Source organism: Impatiens glandulifera, chromosome 4 (genome assembly GCF_907164915.1).
Source record: "Impatiens glandulifera chromosome 4, dImpGla2.1, whole genome shotgun sequence".
In the NCBI taxonomy this organism is placed as follows: Eukaryota; Viridiplantae; Streptophyta; class Magnoliopsida; order Ericales; family Balsaminaceae; genus Impatiens; species Impatiens glandulifera.
In genome coordinates this window covers 8256097-8278648 of record NC_061865.1, presented here as the reverse complement: position 1 = coordinate 8278648, position 22552 = coordinate 8256097, and the positions used below count along the sequence as shown (strand labels likewise).

The 22552-nt window shown below is 38.6% G+C and overlaps 1 protein-coding gene across 1 annotated transcript; it reads left to right on the top strand.

Moving 5' to 3' along the window:
- The first annotated feature begins 16768 nt into the window (after nucleotides 1-16768).
- LOC124934642 lies at nucleotides 16769-20950 on the top strand. The gene is made up of 3 exons (XM_047475164.1): nucleotides 16769-17002; nucleotides 19370-20554; nucleotides 20660-20950. Exons 1-3 carry the CDS (start codon nucleotides 16769-16771, stop codon nucleotides 20948-20950), a joined length of 1710 nt encoding a protein of 569 aa, XP_047331120.1.
- The last annotated feature ends 1602 nt before the right edge of the window (nucleotides 20951-22552 follow it).

Below are 22552 nucleotides of genomic sequence, written 5' to 3'. Positions count from 1 at the left end.
TACCAAACAGTCCATAGTAAATAATAATAGACGAACGGGGTCGAAGTTCATATCTTCATTATTCCATCCATCGGTCCTTTAGGAAGAAAAACCAACCTTATATAGGTGATGTCTTGCCCCAGAATATTCGGTTAAAACAAAAACTAGAAAATAACAGAATTCGGTTTGTAAAAATAGAAAAGGAAAGCAAAACAAAATATTAATACAACAAAACAGAAATCTGGCCCATGTACACCATAGGACCGAGACCGGGTGCCGAGAAAGGTTGCTGGAATTATTCTACGACCGAGGCCTTGATTTTAGACCGTAACAATATCTCCTCCTTCAAATTTCGTCGCCCTCGACGAAAAAGACCGTGGTCTGCCGAGTCTGCCGAGCCTCTAATGCGCATGCTCAAAATTTCAAAGAATTCGGTCGGACTTCAGCAAGTCCAGCAAGTGTCGGAGTCTAGGACCGCATTTCTTAGAAGCCTTCGGTCTTCCTGCTCCATGACCAGTCCTTCCTTCGGCCCAGCACGCCAAGTGCAGCAAAATTGCCATCTTTCTTTCGGGCATACTCTAGAATGTCTTCAAACAACCAAGCCCAGTCCTTTATCCAGACCAGCAACACATGCGCAACAATATAGCCATGTCTTCCGACTACCTTCCTAGCTGGTGGTCAGTTGTTGGGTTGCTGGGTGAGCCCTTTGATTATTTTTTGGAAATTTTCAAGAGCGTCTTCCAAAACAAGTGAAACACTTTGGCATTCGTTTTTGCTCTTTATTTGTATCTTGGCAGCAACATTATGATTTTCCAAGGCCTTTTCTTGCTGATTGCCTTGTATTATGTTGACCCGCGACCGAGGGGTACCCTTTTGGACCGTGAAAGGGTGCAAAATAATGACACGTTTGTCCCCTGTCTCAAGTAGAAAAAGTGGGTCATAAAAACCTGATTCTTGGACGGGTTCTTAAACGACTTCTTAAACTTCTGTCTGATTAGCCAGGGCTATGAACAATCTGGATTTGCACCTATGATTGGGCTCCCAATTATCATTACAAGTATAGCGCCGATCTTCCTTGGGATCGGTTGTTCGGTTTGAGCTCGGGCAGACCGTGTTAATAATGCATGGTTTGGGCAGCAGCGACGTCTTGGCACGATACCAGGGTATGCGACCGAATCGCAGCGATAGATCCCTCTTGAATGTATCCCACGTCAATGCTACCTTTTGGTTGCGATTACATAAATATGATTCATGCCACGTTCTTGCCTCTTTTGAGACGTGAGTGCGGACAATGTCTAGCTTTGTGGCATCATTCGTCTTGCTTTCACTAAAGACTTGCTCAGCAAATAAGAGTCAGCCCTCCAAAGCAGTCCATCAAATTCAAGAATATTAACATTTGTGAGCCGGGTTGGAGGAAGGTAGCAAGAAGCAATATTATAGGGTCGGGTGCGGGGATTTTAGCCATTATTAAACGCACATTTTTCAACGGCGGTCAAGCTTTTTCCAGCAACATACCTTCTGTTCATATTTTGCAGAAAAGCATTGTGCAAGGCAGCCTGTTCTGTCATGTGTAGTCGCAGGGCAGTATTCATGGAGGCATATTGTTGGGTCAGCCCTTCGAGTAGGGTCTTCAAATCGTCCATCTTTGTTGCTATCGGGTTTCTTTCATTTGAGGATCGTCTTGCTCTGATACCAATATGTTACGCTTTAAACTATAACTGACCCTTTCGAGTTCTTTGATTCAAGAAACGAGTTCTTGATTGATGGGACCAAGGATGAAATTCAATATTCAAACGCAGCGGACATAGAGTGAGGAAAGAATTCGAGGTTAAAGAGAGAAGAAACCGGGGTGAGAAGAGAATACCACTAGAATACACCTAGTAGTCCAAGAAGTGGGATGAGGGCCGAGAGATAACTTAGAGCACCAAATTCCAAAATATTCAATTCATAGCCCCAAAAAGTGGGGTGGGCATCAGCATTTAAAGAGGCTGAATTACCCAAGAGTCGGTTACAAACTTGTTACAACAACTTACAAAATAACAGAATTCGATTTTAAAGAAATATAAGAGAAGATAAAAGATGAATTATTAAACAGAACATAAAGCTGGCCCAAATGCACGCCGAGGAGGGTGCGCTTTCTTATTCGTGGATCGTAATAAAATGATAAAAACAATAATAATTCTTTACCTAATAAATCATGATATCAAATTTATAATATAATTAATCTTAAATGATAGAAAATCAATTATATAGTTATTGTTTTTTAAAAATTACTTTATTTTGTTTTGCATAAATGAAAGCTATAGATGTTTAAAAGACATTTAGCCTTAATATATAATGTAAAAAAAATTACTTTATTTTGTTTTGCATAAATGAAAGCTATAGATGTTTAAAAGACATTTAGCCTTAATATATAATGTAGTTTACATGGTAGCTTCTTATATTAATAATAATAATAACAACAACAACAGTAATAATATAATTTATATTATAGAATTTTTGGTTGTGAAATCTCCATTATTAATTATAAAATTATATTTAAATTCAGTAGTGTACTTACAACACGGTAAGGATCATTATTAAAAAAAATAATATTTTCAAATAAGAAAATGAATAATTTATCAAAATTATATTTTAAAATATTAACATTTAATAAACAACCTTCCATTATATATATATATATAATTAATTTGTCAATCTTTAACCATCAAACTTTGAACTCTTGTGTTTGGATGTGAAAATAAAATAATAACTCAAATTATTAATTACATCATTTATAACTTAAGATAAATTAAATTGTGGAATTATTTAATTTATTTAAAATAATTTCCAAATTATTTTATTTATTACAACAATTAAATTTTGATAAGAAATAGGAATCAAGTTAATATATTTTTTTAATAGTAAATATAAAAAAAATGAGAGTTATTTAAGAACACAATATGCATGACATTAAAAATAAAATACAAAAATTTTCGGCCAAAATTCTCCTTCCATATAATATAATTATTCAAATTTGCTTCCTCATGAATCAATACTCATTTTATTATCTTTCAAACCCTAAATTTGAGTAGCAATGATTAATAATTTGAACAATTGACTGCCCTAAAAGAAACACTCCCATTCTGACGATCATATCCAATCATATAATCCATTTGTAACAAACTCCCAATTATAGTTTCACCATTAATGGTTGGGTTTATCACTAAGCACTAGAAGCAGGGCGGAGCCATGCATAGGCTAGGGCCAGCCTTACCTAAATTAAAATCTTAATATAAAAAATTTTATATTTGTATTTGATATATAACCCTTAGCCCAGTTGGCTATGTAAATAAATTGTGAAGATGAGGTCAGGTGATCAAACACTGGCCTCACCTATATTTTATTAAAATAATAATAGTGTTTTATATTTCTTAATTTTAAACTATTTCAAAAATTTATAAGAAAATATAAATTAATATTAATAAACAAGTTAAAATAGTTACATTGGTTTGATTAGGTATTTAAATAAAGAATTTGATATCTCTGTTCAAGAACCTAACAAATCTCTTAGAATTGATGTTGATGTAAGTTTTTTAAACTTGATCCATCATTACGTATTTCGATATGGAAATATCCTTTAATTAAAGGGATGAAATTAGACGAACTTATATCAAGATGGGGTCATATCAACCTATTAAGGATGAGTACCCGCCAACCAAATTTGGAAATCAAAATCGACGAATCAAAAATCATTGGTTTAAGAAATTTACTTAGGTAGAATACTCTCCTTTGAAAGATGTTGCTTTTTGTTTCCCATGTTTCTTGTTTGAACATAAACAACCCCAAAAACCTACATTTACAATATATGGATTCAAATATGGAAAGCGAGTTAATGATGAGGATAAATGCTCTTTTGTTATGCATATATGATGTAATATTTCACCACATAATAGGGCAGTTGAATATCTTGATAATCTAATGAATATTATTGTCATATTGACAAAGTACTGAATGCATAGTCTTTAGATAAAAACAAAATAACAGATTACAGCTTATAACAACTATTGAAAGCACTCGGTGGCTCACTTTGCAAGCGTGTGCATTGAGAGAGCATGACGAGTCTCCATCTTCTAATAATCGTGGAAATTTTATTGAAAAAAAAAGCGGAGCATCAAAAGTTACATCTGAGATGCAAGTTGGAGTCATCCCCAGTTAATTTTTCATCCTGGCTCCACCCCTGACCAGAAGCCGTTATTGTTAATAATTGTATTTCTCTTTGTGAAAACTAATTCAGCACCTCCAGAAAAATGGAAAATGAGAGTAGGAAAGTTTGGATCGAACCTGTAACAATGTTTTAAAATGCCAGTTTCAATTGGTATGGCACTAATCACCCTTCTTAGTGTATTCTTCAATTGTTGGTACAAAATCCTCGGTAAATAAGATGCAAACGAGCCGGTATCTAATATGGCTCGACACCTAAAAGGAATTCTCGTATAGGTTTTCTCATGGTTGACCATGACGGGAAATCCCATATTTTCGACACTAATCCCTTCCAATGTGATATATTCGGATACCAACGGGGTGCTGCGTCCAGACACGATTGCGCTAGCCCCGATGATAGAAAAATTAAGTAAGTTAATTTTCAAACTGGCCACACATTACGAGTTTTGAATATTTATTCTAAATAATCAAAAAGGGAGAAATTGATAGAAAAATTAAATAAGTTAATTTTCAAACCGGCCACACATTACGAGTTTTGAATATTTATTCTAAATAATCAAAAAGGGAGAAATTGATAAAAAAAATTAAGTAAATTAATTTTTGGAACCGTCAAGACAAACTAAACAGTTGTTAACTTTCATGTGCAGATACAGATCAAAACCGTATGAACCGGTTGGGGCATCATAAACCGGTTGCTGAAATACTTCAAAGAAACCTGTTCCAAGTGATCAAGTCAAAGATCAGAGGAACCGGTTTTCAATCTCTCAAGCGACCGGTCAGCAAAGACAAATTCATATACCAGCCGGATCATACTGCACAAGAGACAAAACCGGAAAATTCAAACTTCAAGAGTGACGTAACATGACGAAACAGACGTGTCTTGAAGGAATAAAAGAAGATCAGATCCGATCGGAAACATGCGAGGAAAGCAATGATGCTTTATTGATCTGAAGTTGACAACCTGAGGTGCATGTCCAACACGTGTCCAAATCTGAAAACCGATTATGTCATCTTACACTCAGAGCTGCCTGCATGACTGCCAAGTGTTGAGGAAGGTGAAGCGTGCAAGCAACCTCTCTGCACCGGCGTGATAATGATCAACCAATCCAGAGGAGAGAGAAGAAAAGTGACCGTTGGCTCTTCTCAGCTATAAAAGGGAGACGAATCGTCTTCATTTAATGCAGCAAGTTACAGACGGAAAACGAATCATAAAACTATAAGTTAGAGAGATAAACTCTTATATTCTAAACCGGTGTGTCTAAAACCGGAAGCTTTCTGTATCTTGTTGTGTTGAGTTATTGTATTACATCAAAGAGTGAGTTGGTGTAACCGGCGAGTAGTGAGTTGGGCTCGACCGACAGTGTTGTTGTAACTATAAAAGTTAGTGGAGATCCTTCTCATAACCTGAGAAAAGGGGTGACGTAGGAGGGTTTGCTCCGAACATCCATAAAAATCCTTGTCTCGTGTTCTTTCTTTCGCTTTCATTACTTACTTACTTAGCCTAACCTCAAACCAAATTAATCGTACTCCTTAAACCGGTCCACTCATATCCATAAAACCGACTCCTTCTAAAACATCATCTAAGTCGCATACGTTGCTTCAAACTGAAACAGACATTTCCACCCTTGAACCCGGTTCAAGAGTCTGTGACAGTTTGTGTAGTGCTGAGAACGGTTTTAGTCTTTAACCGGACTATCACCAAAGTGTTGTGTGTGTTGTAAGAGGCCACCCTTCTTGAAACCGGAAACACTCCGGTCCTCCAAGGGCGTCCCCGATCCTAACAAGTGGTATCAGAGCGAGGTTCTTAGCACTCAAGCAACCGAAGAAGATGGGAAGCATGACCCACAACGACAAGCCGCCAATGCTAAACAGTGAAGCGTTTAGCAGTTGGAAGAAACAGATGTACCTATATCTGATTACGTTAGATGATGAGATGAGCCGAGTCCTGAAAGAAGGACCGATCAAGATCAACAAGGAGGCAGACCAATGGACAAATGAAGATCGAAGACGGAGTAACCTGGACAACCATTGCATGAGGCACATCTACAAGGCTATAGACGATAACACCTTGAATAAAATATCATAGTGTGAAAATACAAAGGAAGCCTAGGAAACGATCATTCAGATCCATGAGGGAAACGAAAGAACTAAAGAGAACAAAATCTTGGTGGCTACACAGAAATATGAAAATATAAGGATGAAACCGGGGGAAAATATGAAGGAATTCAGCAACCTGTTCACCAGTGTAGTCAACGAGCTTCAAACACTCGGAAAGAAGTATGACAACCGAGAAGTAATCATCAAAGCCTTAAGATCTCTGCAAGCACTTGGGATATCAAGACCATGGTGATGAGGGAATCGAGCACCCTCGGGCAGATGAAGTTGCATGATGTGTTCGAGGATCTAAAAGCCTACGAGTTCGAGATCAAGTCTCGGATCGAAGATGAAGCATCCACATCAACCGCAACCAGAGCTTTGGTTACATCGGTGGAACCGGCGGTCCAAGTATCAACCGTTCCGGCTCCAGTCAAAAGCATTAATCAGATTACTGAAGATGTGATGGCGATGCTAGCTCAGAAATTCGAGAAATTCATGAAGAAGAGCCAGCCACCATCTAACAATGATTTTAATTATAATTATATAGACAAATCAAATAAAATATGTTATAACTGTGACGGTTTTGGACATTTCAGGTCAGAGTGTAGAAAACCAAGGAGAGACGATAGAAAACCGGAAGGAAACTATCAGGGGAACAACTATCAAGGCAACCGGTACCAAGGAAACAACTACCAGGGAAACAACTACCGGAGAAACGACAACCAACGAAACGACTACCGGAGAAACGATGATCAGCATACAGACGAAGGAAAGGAGATTCAAAAGGCACTCATTGCATCCGACGGTGGAAGCGAGTGGGCATACTCCTATAATGAAGATAATGAAGAGAAAGTGACATGCTTCATGGAAAACGACGAAGAGGTATTTGATTTCTCTTCTAACGAGTTTACCAAAGAAGATTTGATTTCTGCACTCAACGAAATGGTTGCTGAGTTCAGAAACATATCTGCGTACATACCAACTCCGCTCGAATCTAAAACCGAACAAACAAACAATGTATATGATAAAACATGTGAAATCGAAATGTATGAACCGGATGAACTATTCTCCGATAATGAGAAGACAGTTCAACCGGTGACTGAAACCGATGAACGAGCAATGTATGTCACGGCTGCGTGGGAGAGATCACGACAAGCTGTAAAACAAATGTGTAACTATAAGAGACACCCTAAGTGTAGATATGGTATCGGTTACGAACCAAATAAACAAAACGAATCAAAACAACCTAACGGGGTGAAACTCACGAAAGACAACCTTCCATTTATAAGATTTGTCAAGAGTTCAAAAACCGGAAGAAACACTTAAGTATGTAAGCCCTACTGAATCAGAAAAATGGCTTCATCCTGAGAGAAGGAAAGTCAACCGGAAACCGAATAAACCAAACAAAACTCGACCTCAAAGAAAAACATCACAACATAAGGCATTCTTGAGCAACAGCCAAGAAGTTAAGCCAAATATTATTAAAACAGATACGGGGAAAGTGATCCGACTTATTCAAGTCTGGATCCCAAAGGGACTAATCAACCATGGACCCAACTGAATGTGGGTACCAAAAAGGTGTAAATAATTGTTTGTTGCAGGTTAGGAGGAGCAACCGGCTAAAGAATTCAGAATGGTACCTGGACAGTGGATGTTCAAGGCATATGACCGGAAACAAAGAGCTATTAACCGACATCAAGTACGAAACCGAAGCAATCATCACTTTCGGGGACAACTCGAAAGGTAAAACCGTGGGCAAGGGTAAGATTGTCCATGGTAATCTATCCATAAGTAATGTATTATTGATAGAAGAACTGCGTTTTAACCTGTTACGTATAAGTCAAATGTGTGATGTGGGTTACAAAGTTGAATTTCATAAAAACTCATGCTTAGTTAAAAATCAGGATAATGACATTCTTTTGACCGGTAACCGGATGGGAAATATTTACAAAGTTAATTGGAAAACTGATTTTGAAAAACCTGTGTGTATGATAGCCGGAAATGATCCAAACTGGCTTTGGCATAAACGGTTAAATCACTTGAATTTCAAAACGATTAACTTCATATGTTCCAAGGAACTAGTTCACGGTTTTCCAAACGTTAAATTATCAAAAGATAAAGTATGTGTTGCATGTCAAATGGGGAAACAAGTAAAATCATCTTTTAAAAGTAAAGGAAACTATCAATCTGAACAATGCTTAGAACTCTTGCATATGGATCTGTTTGGTCCAGTTAAAGTAACTAGTTTAGGAGGCATGCATTATACTATGGTAGTTATTGATGATTACTCTAAATTTACTTGGGTTACTTTTCTAGCTTCTAAAAGCCAAGCAACTCCAAACCTGATTAAACTGATTTTGAGAATACAAAATGAAAAATCTATTCGAGTGAACAAAATCAGAAGTGATAGAGGAACTGAATTTATAAACAGTAATTTAACTACTTTTCTTGATGATTCCGGTATTAGACACGAGTTGTCTAGTGTCAGAACTCCTCAACAAAACGGCCTGACTGAGAGAAGAAACCGAACTCTCAAGGAAGCCGCAAGGTCAATGATAGCTGATTCGGGTATCGCTCAAAAGTTTTGGGCTGAAGCTATCAATACCGCATGCTTTACACAAAATCGATCTTTAGTAACTAAACGATTTTCTAAAACTCCTTTTGAAATTTACTTTGATCAAATTCCAAGCATACGGTATTTTCGAATTTTTGGTAGCAAATGTTTTGTTCACAATAACGGCAAGAATTACTTGACCGCTTTTGATGTTAAATCCGATGAGGGAATAATGTTGGGATATTCAGCTGTGAGTAAAGCCTACAGAATATACAATACTAGGACTTTAACAGTTGAAGAAACCGCACACGTTGTTTTCGATGAATCGGTTGAACGAAACACTGCATTACCCTTCGACCTTCACAACATAATGGAAAATTTTAATATCTATTCTGATGATGAAGACGAGGTTCCGGTTTTTAGACGATTTGTCAAGGACCAAGCGGTTGATGCTGAAATTCAGCCTGATCAAGCTGCTTTACCGCAGAAAGTTGACGCTTCAGTTTCTACTGAAGAAATCGGTCGGTCTGACTCTATTCAACCTACCGATCAGTCTAACCTTGATCAGCCAACCGAAAACTTGATAGACACATCTCGGATTAACCTCAGAAGGAACAAAAATCATCCTCTTGAACTAGTAATAGGTAACATATCCTCACCCGTCCGAACTAGGCAACATAATTTGGATCAATATGAAAACTCAGCTTTCATATCACAAATTGAGCCGAAAAAGGTGGATGAAGCATTGTCAGATCCAGATTGGATCTTAGCAATGCAAGAGGAATTAAACGAGTTTGAGAGAAATAAAGTCTGGTACCTAGTCCCTAGACCGAAAAACAAACCGGTTATAGGAACACGATGGGTATTCAGAAATAAACTCAATGAAGACGGTTTGGTTACGAGGAACAAAGCCCGGTTAGTGGCTCAAGGTTATAAACAGGAAGAAGGCGTTGATTTTGAAGAATCATTTTCCCCTGTAGCTAGACTTGAGGCCATTAGAATATTTTTAGCATATGCAGCTTTTAAAAATTTCAAAGTTTTTCAAATGGATGTTAAGAGTGCTTTTCTAAACGGTAAAGTAATGAAGAGGTGTATGTTAATCAACCTCCAGGTTTCAAAAACCCAGAACACGAAAATCATGTTTACCGGCTGAACAAAGCCCTTTACGGTTTGAAACAGGCTCCAAGAGCTTGGTATGATACATTGACACAATTTTTATTTGATCACAAATTCACAATAGGTTCGGTAGACAAAACACTTTTCAAATTTGAAAGAAAGGAACGAATATTACTTGTTCAGATCTATGTTGATGATATCATATTCGGATCAACCGATCCAAAATTATGTGACAAGTTTTCAAAAATGATGACTGATAGATTTCAAATGAGTATGATGGGAGAATTGAGTTTCTTTCTAGGACTTCAGGTTAAGCAGATTGAAGCCGGAACCTTCATAAGTCAACCGAAGTATACAGCCGAACTGCTGAAGAAATTTGGAATGGATACATGTTCCGAAGCGGCTACGCCAATGAGTCCTTCCATAAAGCTGGACAAAGATGATGATGGTATAGCCATTGACATCACAACATATCGAGGAATGATTGGATCACTGCTATATCTAACAGTCAGCCGACCTGACATTCTGTTTGCGGTTGGAGTATGCGGAAGATTCCAAGCAAATCCAAAGCAATCTCACTATACGGAGGCCAAAAGAATTTTAAAATATCTGAAGGGAACTCAAGAAGTGGGACTTTGGTACCCAAAAGACTCGAGCTTCAACCTTATAAGCTACTCAGATGCCGATTACGCAGGATGTAAGATTGATAGAAAGAGCACAAGTGGAACCTGCCAGTTCTTAGGTGACCGGTTAGTCACTTGGAGCAGTAAGAAACAAACATCTGTTGCAACATCAACCGCAGAGGCAGAGTACATAGCGGCTGGAAGCTGCTGTGCACAACTTCTCTGGATCCAACAGCAACTACGGGACTTCGGGATAAAAGCCAAGGAATCGCCAATCTTCTGTGACAACACCAGCGCTATAGCGATTACATACAATCCAGTGTTGCACTCAAGAACAAAGCATATTGACATAAGACATCATTTCATCCGGGAGCACGTTCAGGAGAAACACATCCGGCTGGAATATGTCTCGACCGAGCAACAAGTAGCGGATATATTCACAAAACTGCTACAGGAAGCGAAGTTTTCTCACTTTCGAAATATTTTGGGACTTACTAATCTTAATCAACTCATATCATGAGTATGCATGCATGTACAAAACCGGGATATGTGTTCAGGGAGAAGCTCTCGCTTCTCAAACCATATTCAAATAGGCCATTGATAAATCAAAAATGCTAACCGGGAGGAAGTCTCCGGTTATGCCCGATTACTTCATAACTTCAAATCACATGTATACTTAGTATACGGTTGAAATAACCAGGTTGAAGTGGATATAATAAACCCAAAGTATAACAAATGTTGACGTAAATCAATATTTTCTTCACAATTGGAACAAAACATCCTACTAAAACCGGTCATGGAAAACCGCTTAGTACAAATGCATTCTGGTCTGATGGAATGAACTTCTCCGGTTAACCTGGGATAATTGACTGAGTTTTCATGCATATTTTGAAAAATGAAGCCTGTAATAAATAAAAATAGTCTACCACAATCGAGATGACGACATGTGTCCATCATCAAGAGAGGGAGACTCACATCTTGTCAATAGATATTTGTCATCATTAATATCTTGGTAATAATTAGTTTTTGCCTTGGAAATAAACATTATTTACTTCAACAAGTTAAAGCCTATTAAATGACTGATGACATCATCAAGCATGCTTAAACCTATTAATCTAGCCGAACCCCTGGCTATATAAACCACCCTTAAACATTCACAAATCCTCACAAAATTACTATTCACAAGTATCAGTCTTGAGCTTAACATTCTCTCTCAAGAACATGAACTCCAACTCTCTAGCAAAGAAGATTCTATTGGCAGATTTTAACTCAATCTACCAATATGAAGATCACGAAGTTAAAGAAATGTTCTTAGCCGTCGAAAGAAGCGGGCTAAGAAGCTTCCTTGAAAACAGATTCATTCTCGACTACCTAGTAGTCGAAGAATTTTTCCAGACCGCAAAGGAAGTGCATCGAGACATAATCGTTGCACAAGTTTACGGTCAGAAATTTCTATTCAGCGAGACGGATTTCGCTGTATACTGCGGTTTGCCCACTGAAGGGGTAACCGACCTAACATACTCTCCGGTGACCATGGAAGAAATGTGTCGCCGGTTCTCAGGATCTGACATCCCGGTTAAACCCTGGGGTGCTAAAAGCCAACTCTCTCACAAGTACCAGCTTCTCTGTGAGATTCTAGGAAAGTCCATTTTGGGTAGAGAGAAAAACTATTATTACACCCAAAGGCTTTTCGAGATGATGATTGCTGTAACGGTTGGGACACCGGTTAATTGCTCCTGGATCATCTTCAGCAACCTGAAGAAAATGATCCTCTCCAACAAAACCGGCTACGCTCCTCAGCTGAGCGGTTTTTGTGCCAGTTTGGACATCCACTCCGGACCATTCGTAACCCTCCATCCAAGACATGTGCTCACCAAGGAGAGAGTACAAGAGCTGGTCGACCGGTGGGAAACAGTCAAGGCTAGAAAAATCAAGCGGCTGAATCATCTAATGTCTAGCCTGTCCTTTCTCTCTGTCTTATTTCATTTCTTTTTCCAAAACCGTTAATTTTGCTGTACTACCGGTTTTGTACTTCAATTAATGAAGCATATTTCCTTCCTCTTTTAATCTAAAATCTAAAATCATAAATGATCAAACATTTAATGTGACGTATCAAATCAAATCAGATCTCTCTTGGAAATAGTAATCTTCATTCTCAATAAGCATGCCTGACTTGATTCGACAAGACATGCCTTTATTCTCTTGAAAAATCACAAAGTCATTAATGACCAGACATAAACGGCTAGATTTTTCAAATCTCTTCATTAAATGCTCTCAACCGTTCCAAGCTATAAAAGGGGACTCAACCCTCCATTTTCAAAACACGCTTCCTGTATTCCTTCTCTCTAGAGCTTGAAAAATCATAGAAAATCTCTTCAACCTCTCTCACTCTTTCTCATAATGTCGGCTGAACTCAGAAACACCCTCATCGTCAATTTCGAAGACGTCAAAGACTGCAGATATCATGACTGCATCTTCCAACCGATCATAGAATCGGGGCTTCAAGGCTTTCTCAAAGGCTCAGACACTATCCTCGTGGAGGAGGTGTGTGAGTTCTTCAACAATGGTCATATTCTAGATGATGGCATCATCCGCACCATCATCGACGGTCAATATCTTCGGTTTACCGAAGAAAAATTTTCCAACTTCTTTCACCTTCCAACCGAAGGCTTTTCTGACTTCCCCACGCCATTCCGGCCGGCTAAGGAAGATTTTTTTCCAGATTTTCTCCTCTTCCAACTCTCCGATCAAGGACTTTGGGAAAAAAGAGAAACTTGCTCCTCACTACCAAGTCCTGCATGACTTGGTTCAAAGGTCTATCATGGGCCGAATGCCTAACCAGAACTACAATCGGGAGGCTTTCGACATCATGATAGTCATCATCCGCAACTCGTCGATCAACTGGGCAACCTACCTATACAACAACCTGAAATCGCTGATAACCGCTTCAAGAGGAAGGACCAGCTTCGCCCCTCAAATCACCCGGTTTCTGATGGCTCAGCGCCGTCACCTTGAACCCGGTGTTCCGGTCGGACCGTTCAATACCATCACCATACCCATGCTGGAGAGATGGATATCAAGGATTGATGAACGGACACCTGAGAACACCGTGAACAAGTGGTACGAAAGAATGGTGGAGGGGGACTGGTTTAAAGACAACTAAGTTATCTGTTTTTCTTTCCGGTTTTTGGTCATTTTGTTGTACGACCAAAACCGCTTGATGTTACTTCTTAATATATATGAAATATCGAATTTTAAAAGTCTCCGATTTTCATTGATATCTTTCCTTCCGGTTTTTAAAATTTAAATACAAAATTTTAATGATAACCGAAACTTCCGGTTAACAAATCCTCAAGTAAAACCGGAATCTCAAGTCAAATGAAAATTTTGAAAAATTTACCGCCCACGGTTTTATCTCCCAAAAATTTACCGCCCATGGGTTTTCCGCATTTACCGCCGAAAGTTACTGCAGTAAATTTTGGAGGGAAAGTTGGCGCCAAAACATCATCAAGCGACGGTTCATTTTCCAACCGTTCGGAACCGCCATCTATATATTTTCAAATCAGCTCATTCGACACATGCGCTTTCTCTCTCTAAAATTTCCAGATCTTCAAAGGCTTTCTAATCTCCGATCATCATCGTTCTTCATCTTCTACTCTCAAAAACCATCATGGATCTAGGCAAAGCTCCCTTCCAATGGATGTTGCAGGTCGATTTCGCGGATATTGATGAACACGCCGATGATAAAAACAAGGCTGTTCTTCAATCTTTAAGAGATTCTGGGTTGGAGGAGTTCCTATCTGGTCCATTAACTGTTTATCCGGCGGCGGTGACGGAGTTTCTAGCGACAGCGACGCTCACAAAGAGGAAGGTCTCCACCACAGTCAACGGCAAGAACATTCTGATCACCGAAGAGCTATTTGCTGAAGCTCTCGGTTTGCCCAACATAGGTTTGGATCTCAAAACTGACCTAACCGCTGTAGAATCAAACGCTGTCCGGTTGGTGATATCGTTTTCAGATCAGGATCTGGTAATTCACTCCAGCCGAAAGAATAAGCTGAAACCGGAGTTCAGGTGGCTACTGAACATCATCGCCCGCTCACTTCAGGGAAGAGGAGATAACTTCGATAACCTGACGAAGCTTAAGCTAAAAATGTTGATGGCCATTGTCCGCGGTGACAAGGTAGATTGGGGATTCGTTATTTTCGAAGAATTTTGCCAAATGGTGATTTAGAAGGATGGCCGGGTTCAGGCCTTCGCAATGCAAATCGTCAAAATCCTTAAGTTCCTTAATGTGGAACTTGGTGAAGGTGAACCACTTCCACTCAACAATATTCTCAACTCAGAGTCGATGATTGAGAAACCCGAGAAAGCGGTCAAGCCGAAGACCTCTAGAACAAAGTCTTCCAAGGGAACCAGCTCTTCCGCTCCGGTTGAAGAAGCTTCCAAACAAAAGAAACCGAAAAGAAAGGCGGTTGAAGCCGAAACCGCACAAGAAACAAAGGGGAGGAAGAAGTCGACTGCAAGAAAGAGTTCCAACAAACCTGCGGACTCCGAGAAAACCCTTTCCTCGGATAATCCACCAGAAAGAACCGAAGATGTCTTCCAACCCATCCCCATCAATACCGTTGTTCCTATTCATGTTCTTTCTCACTCACCAAGGCAAACCGAACCCTCGGGGAGCCACAAAACCGAGTCAGCATCGAAGGAGGAAGCAGAGGTTAGTATTCACTCTGAAACCTCCAAGTCTCCAAGCAAAAGAATCGAAGAGGTAATAGCCGACGTGGGCTTAAATACCTCTGAAGCCATTGAGAACGTTGTCCAAGACATTGCAAGGGAAACCGAAGACGATGTGTCAAGTCGTCGCAAATCAGTTGATCAGGTTGAGATACCCGATTAGAGTGAAGTTCAACCGGTCGAAGAAACGGCCAAAACCGCAGACATTACACCTCCGGCTCAGGAGGGTAATTTTGAAGAACAGGAACTATCCGGTTTCGCGGGGGACAAGTCAGCTCCAGATAACCAATCAGCTCAAGATGGGCCATCTGACTTAGCATTCATACCTGAAGGGTCTGTTCAGGTCAACAAAGGAAACGAAGTCCTTGTTGAAGATTCAGCGGTAACAGGAGAAGGTACTCTTCAAACCGGCCTTCCACCAGAAGTCATAACCGGGGACAATGTCCCTTTTACCGCAGAACAAGAGGATGAATTGTTCGAGGAACTTCTCAGGGACATGAACAAGGGTGCCAGTGATGCGATAGCACCATACATCATGTGGGTAAAACTCCGTTGTGAAACAAATATATCCGATATGGCTCCAGGATTGAGCGGCAACAAGCATTGGGATAGACTCATCAAGCTGGAAGAAATGGCCCTCAAGTTAGCTCACACCAATCTTATCCAACCCGCCTTCAGCAAAACCGCGGTAATTCTTGAATATGCTCGGTTACAAGAAGTGGAGGATGCATTGAAAGAAGCTGAAGGAAAGACGCTAACTCCGATCGAAATGAGAATGACTGAACGGTTCCATACGGTGCGAGAAAAGCTCATACAAAGCCTCGGCCATCTTGATGCACAATGGAGAAAAGGCTGCCGAAACCAACTCAATAATACCGATCTACATCAAAGTAAGTCATTCTATGTGGTCGGGGAGTCATCTATAACAGCGGAGAACCTGGAACAAGACTCTTCTCAAACTGCTAAGGCTCCGGAATTCGATCAAATGAAGCAAGCGGTGGTTGATACAATTAATTCATGTCTTGGAAGTTATAAAACCACAACCGATGAGAGGATTGCAACGGCCGAAGCTAATTTGTCAAACACTATACGGGAATCCGTCCAAACCGAAATAGCAAACACCGTTCAAACATCTATCAAGTCCATGATAGATGAGGCTGTGCAGACCTCCGTCAAATCCTTGATCGCAGAGTCCATTCAAACCGCAACCGCTCCACTGTTAGATATGCTGCAGGCAATGACTTTTCAAATTGGGGAGATGTCCAAACTCCAAGTCAGCAAGACTCAAGAGCAAATCGAATCTGATGCTGAAACCGCTAAGAGGCTGCAAGACGAAGAAAGGGAAAGGGAACGGCTGCAGAAAGAACTTGAGGACAAAGATTATGAGCTTGCCCAGAAGTGCAACGAGGAAGAATAGGCAGGCATCCAAGAACCAACTCCGGCTCAACCGTCCCATTCTATGAACACAAGAAACAAGAAGAAACGAAGCGCGGTTGCAAAGGTAATCAAGCGAGCAGAACAAAGCAGCCAAAGAACAAAGGAACCAGTCGGGCTGAATGCGCAACCTCTTGATGAAGAAGAAGAAGAGGACATCGAAGAACTCAACCGGCGCAAGAGGAGGACAATTGAAAGTTCAACCGCAATTACAAGCTCCAGACCAATTATTGCTCCACCGCCTCCTCCACCAAAACTAGTTTGTGCTAGTTTTGGATTCGGCAAAAAGACTCCCGGCATCTCAAGTGTATGGGCCGGAATGCTGGTTGACGCTGAAAGACGCGACAGGGAGTGGAAGGCAAGGGAAGAAGAAGAAAGAAGACGGCTTGAGAAAGAACTGGAGAAAGATCTTAAAAAGGGGGGACCATCCAAGCCTTAGTCTTTTTCTTTCTTTCATTCAAAACAATTTATGTTTAACTATGTTTCAGAACTTGGCTATTTTATCATACTTTTCTCTATTAGTTCCCACATACCTTTTTGAAAAATCAAACACATGTTTTTGAAACATTTTCTTCAAACAGAAAATAATCAAATCGCTAAACAAGATTTTTAAACCGGCCACACATTACGAGTTTTGAATATTTATTCTAAATAATCAAAAAGGGAGAAATTGATAGAAAAATTAAGTAAGTTAATTTTCAAACCGGCCACACATTACGAGTTTTGAATATTTATTTTAAATAATCAAAAATGGAGAGATTGATAGAAAAATTAAGTAAGTTAATTTTCAAACCGGCCACACATTACGAGTTTTGAATATTTATTCTAAATAATCAAAAAGGGAGAAATTGATAGAAAAATTAAGTAAGTTAATTTTCAAACCGGCCACACATTACGAGTTTTGAATATTTATTCTAAATAATCAAAAAGGGAGAAATTGATAGAAAAATTAAGTAAATTAATTTTTGGAACCGGCTAGACAAACTAAACAGTTGTTAACTTTCATGTGCAGATACAGATCAAAACCGTATGAACCGGTTGGGGCATCATAAACCGGTTGCTGAAATACTTCAAAGAAACATGTTCCAAGTGATCAAGTCAAAGATCAGAAGAACCGGTTTTCACTCTCTCAAGCGACCGGTCAGCAAAGAAAAATTCATATACCAGCCGGATCATACTGCACAAGAGACAAAACCGGAAAATTCAAACTTCAAGAGTGACGTAACATGACGAAACAGACGTGTCTTGAAGGAATAAAAGAAGATCAGATCCGATCGGAAGCATGCGAGGAAAGCAATGATGCTTTATTGATCTGAAGTTGACAACCTGAGATGCATGTCCAACACGTGTCCAAATCTGAAAACCGATTATGTCATCTTACACTCAGAGCTGCCTGCATGACTGCCAAGTGTTGAGGAAGGTGAAGCGTGCAAGCAACCTCTCTGCACCGGCGTGATAATGATCAACCAATCCAGAGGAGAGAGAAGAAAAGTGACCGTTGGCTCTTCTCAGCTATAAAAGGGAGACGAAACGTCTTCATTTAATGCAGCAAGTTACAGACGGAAAATGAATCATAAAAGCAATAAGTTAGAGAGATAAACTCTTATATTCCAAACCGGTGTGTCTAAAACCGGAAGCTTTCTGTATCTTGTTGTGTTGAGTTATTGTATTACATCAAAGAGTGAGTTGGTGTAACCGGAGAGTAGCGAGTTGGGCTCGACCGGCAGTGTTGTTGTAACTATAAAAGTTAGTGGAGATCCTTCTCATAACCTGAGAAGAAGGGGTGACGTAGGAGGGTTTGCTCCGAACATCCATAAAAATCCTTGTCTCGTGTTCTTTCTTTCGCTTTCATTACTTACTTACTTAGCCTAACCTCAAACCAAATTAATCGTACTCCTTAAACCGGTTCACTCATATCCATAAAACCGACTCCTTCTAAAACATCATCTAAGTCGCATACGTTGCTTCAAACTGAAACAGACATTTCCGCCCTTAAACCCGGTTCAAGAGTCTGTGACAGTTTGTGTAGTGTTGAGAACGGTTTTAGTCTTTAACCGGACTATCATCAAAGTGTTGTGTGTGTTGTAAGAGGCCACCCTTCTTGAAACCGGAAACACCCCGGTCCTCCAAGGGCGTCCCCGATCCTAACATATTCGGATACCAACGGGGTGCTGCGTCCAGACACGATTGCGCTAGCCCCGAAGCTTGTAAGAAGATTAATTAGATGTTAGTTTAGTATGATTAAAAAGTTATAGATAAAATTGTAATTAAATAAAAGTCCGAGGACTTGATTGCAATTGTTAATTTACTTATAACCCTAATTCCAGTTAATAGAAAATCAGTTTTTCCCAAATTGCTTTCTCTCTCATCTTGCTCTCAATCTCTTCTCTCTTAAACCTCAATTCCTTACATGGTATCAAAGCCTATTGCTAACAAGAAAGCTTAGAGAAACTAAAAATGGCTGGATCAAGCAGTGTAAGGATATAAGAAGCTGAACTGGATACATCAAAAATGGCTCCAGCGAAGAAAAAAATACAATGTTGATCCGTTGAATCTTCACGGTGCTGACAATCCAAACATTGTTCTAAGCGCCATAACTCTCACCGGAGTAAACTACTTTTCCTAGACAAAGAGTATCAAACTATCGCTTCAAGCCAAAGTGAAACTCGGTTTTCTTGATGGAAGCTGTGTAAAACCAACAGACGATGATGGAGCAACTCAATGGATGTTCGTAGACGCCATGGTTCGTTCCTGGATCTTAAACACTATCTCAAAAGAAATTCGAGCGAATTTCGAAGGAACGAGTACAACACAAGATCAATGGCAAGAAGTCAAATCTCACTATGAAGGAAACAACGGACCAACACTCTATGGACTAGCAAGAGACATTTCTACTATTAATCAAGGTAACCTAACTACTGAAGAATACTATTCAAAAATTAGGTTATACTGGGAAGAAATAGCTGGTATTAATCCGCTTCCGAAATGTGAATGTGATGGCTCAAACATAGCAAATTGCCTTGGCTGCAGGGAAATTAAGAAATTTTATCTCATAAATGAGAATGCTAAACTGTTACAGTTCCTATTAGGTCTAAATGAATCTTACGAAAATGTTAAAGATCAGATCCTAAATTCTGATCCATTTCCACCAGTTCATAAGGCCTTTGCAATAGTTCTAAACATTGAAAAGAAGAGGGAACTTAACATTCTCTATCATAACTCTCAGGCTGCAATGAATGTCATTGAGACAAATGAATCAAGTGAGAAAGTATGCAGTATGATTAATTCAAAACAAGCAGCAATGGCCAAGAACAAACTCCTCTACAAACACTGCAATATGAAAGGTCACTTGAAAGAAGGTTGTTTCAAACTTGTTGGATATCCAGATTGGTGGATCAAGCCAAAAGACAAAAGGAGAAATACACAACAAACACATGTTCATGCCCAATCAGTAGTTCATGCACCTATGGATAAGGAAGAAAATAGCCCTTCGATGGAAGACTTCAAACTGTTCAAATCATACAGGAAAACAATGAAGCACAACTCTGGACATTCTGCAAGTATTCCACATAACCTTGATACTAAAGTATTAAATTACAACATGAGTTTAAATGATTTTGAAAATAATAAGGAGACATTAGTGTGGATTATAGATTATGGAGCTAGTAATCATATATGTCATGATAAGACTAGAATGACAAATCTAGAAATAATAAAGGAACCAGTTAAATTGTTCCTACCAGATGGTTCAATTAAAACCATAAATCATATAGGAATGGTACAGATAAGACCTAACTTAATCATAAAACAGGTATTATATACTTCAGATTTCAAATATAATCTGTTGTCTGTTTCTAGATTATTAAAAGATAACAAAATTAAATGCATATTTCTTGAAAACCAATGTTTGATGCAGGATACTAAAGAAGGAGTAACCATTGCAATTGGAAAAGAAATCAACAACTTATTTCTTTTATATTGCAATCTAATTGAAACTAGTCTTTTGTTAAATAAAGGCATGTTGGCCAAACCATATGATTCTGCAAACAATTCTAGTTTTCAAGTTTCTAATTCTAGTATTGTCTGTAATAACGATGGTGGTATAAGACGATTTGAAACTTCAATTTTAGGTGAAACCTTACCTAAAAATGTTGATTTATTACATGCTAGAATAGGTCACCCATCTGAAATTGTGATGAAGTTTTGATTGGAAATAAACATATAGGATTATCACACTGTGAATCATGTGAAATGGAAAAGATGCACAGACAACCTTTTCAAATTAGTTCAAGTAGAAAACAAAACCTTTTTGAACTAATACACATTGACCTATGGGAACCATACAAAGAAGTATGTATCATAAATACACCCTATATGTTAACTATAGTAGATGATTATTCAAAATCAACATGGACATACATGTTGTTTGATAAGACAACAGTCTATGACAAAATTAAAACCTTCCTCAATTATGTGCAAACACAATTTGAGAGAAGTGTAAAAATTATCAGATCCGATAATGGTTCTGAATTTGTAAATAAATCATGTTCTTATATGTTTCATGACTTAGGAATCATACACCAAAGAACATGTAGTTATACACCACAACAGAATGGCATAGTTGAAAGGAAACACAAACATTTGGAAGAAGTAGCAAGAGCCTTAATGTTTTACTCAAACACACCTAGAAAATATTGGCCATTCTCATTATTAACAGCAACATATTTGATAAATAGGTTGCCTTAAAAAACTTTAGATTGGAAATCTCCATTTGAAATGCTATACAAAACTAAACCTAATTACATAAACATAAGAGTCTCTGGCACCTTATGTTATGCTTCAAACTTATCTCCACATAAAACTAAATTTGACCCAAGAGCAAGAAAATGTATATTTGTGGGATATCCACAAAACCAAAAAGGATACACTTTGATAGAACTCGAAACAGAAGAAATGTTCGTTTCAAGGGATGTTAAATTCTATGAAAACATTTTCCCCTTTAAAGATGACATAATTAAAAATAAGGATGATGAAATAAACATTAATCCTCAAAATGGAAATGAATATGATGATGAACAAATTCATCATGAAACGGATGAAGAAGACTTCATCCCCAATACAATAGAAACACAACATGAAACTCAAAATGCTCAAGAATCTGAAATAAACACAAACAGTCAAGAAATCATACCTCAAACAAAAAAAGTGGGAGAAACACATGCACACCAAGATGGATGAATGATTATGTGGGAAATAGTTCAACTAAACCTAAAGTCATTAATAAACATACACCACTCACATACCCATTTCAAACCAAAACAAAAGACAATGAATATATTAACTTCCTTTCAAATATCAGTACACATAAAGAACCAAATAATTATAAAGAAGCATGTCTTCATCCTGAATGGAATGAGGCGATGAAAAAGGAGCTAGAAGCCCTAGAAATTAATAATACATGGATTCTAACAGAATTGCCAAAAGGAAAAAAGGCACTAGGATGTAAATGGATATACAAAACCAAAATACATCCAAATGGATCAATAGAAAAATATAAAGCCAGATTAGTGGCAAAAGGATATCATCAAATTGATGGAGTTGATTTCAATAAAAGCTACGCACCTGTAGCAAAAATAGTGTCTATACGAATTTTAATAGCCATAGCAAGTTACAAAAATTGGAAACTTGATCATATAGACATAAATAATGCCTTCTTACATGGAAACCTAGAAGAAGATGTTTATATGACTCCTCCCTTAGGTTATGAAAAGGCAAAATCAAATCAAGTATGTAAACTGAAAAAAAGTAT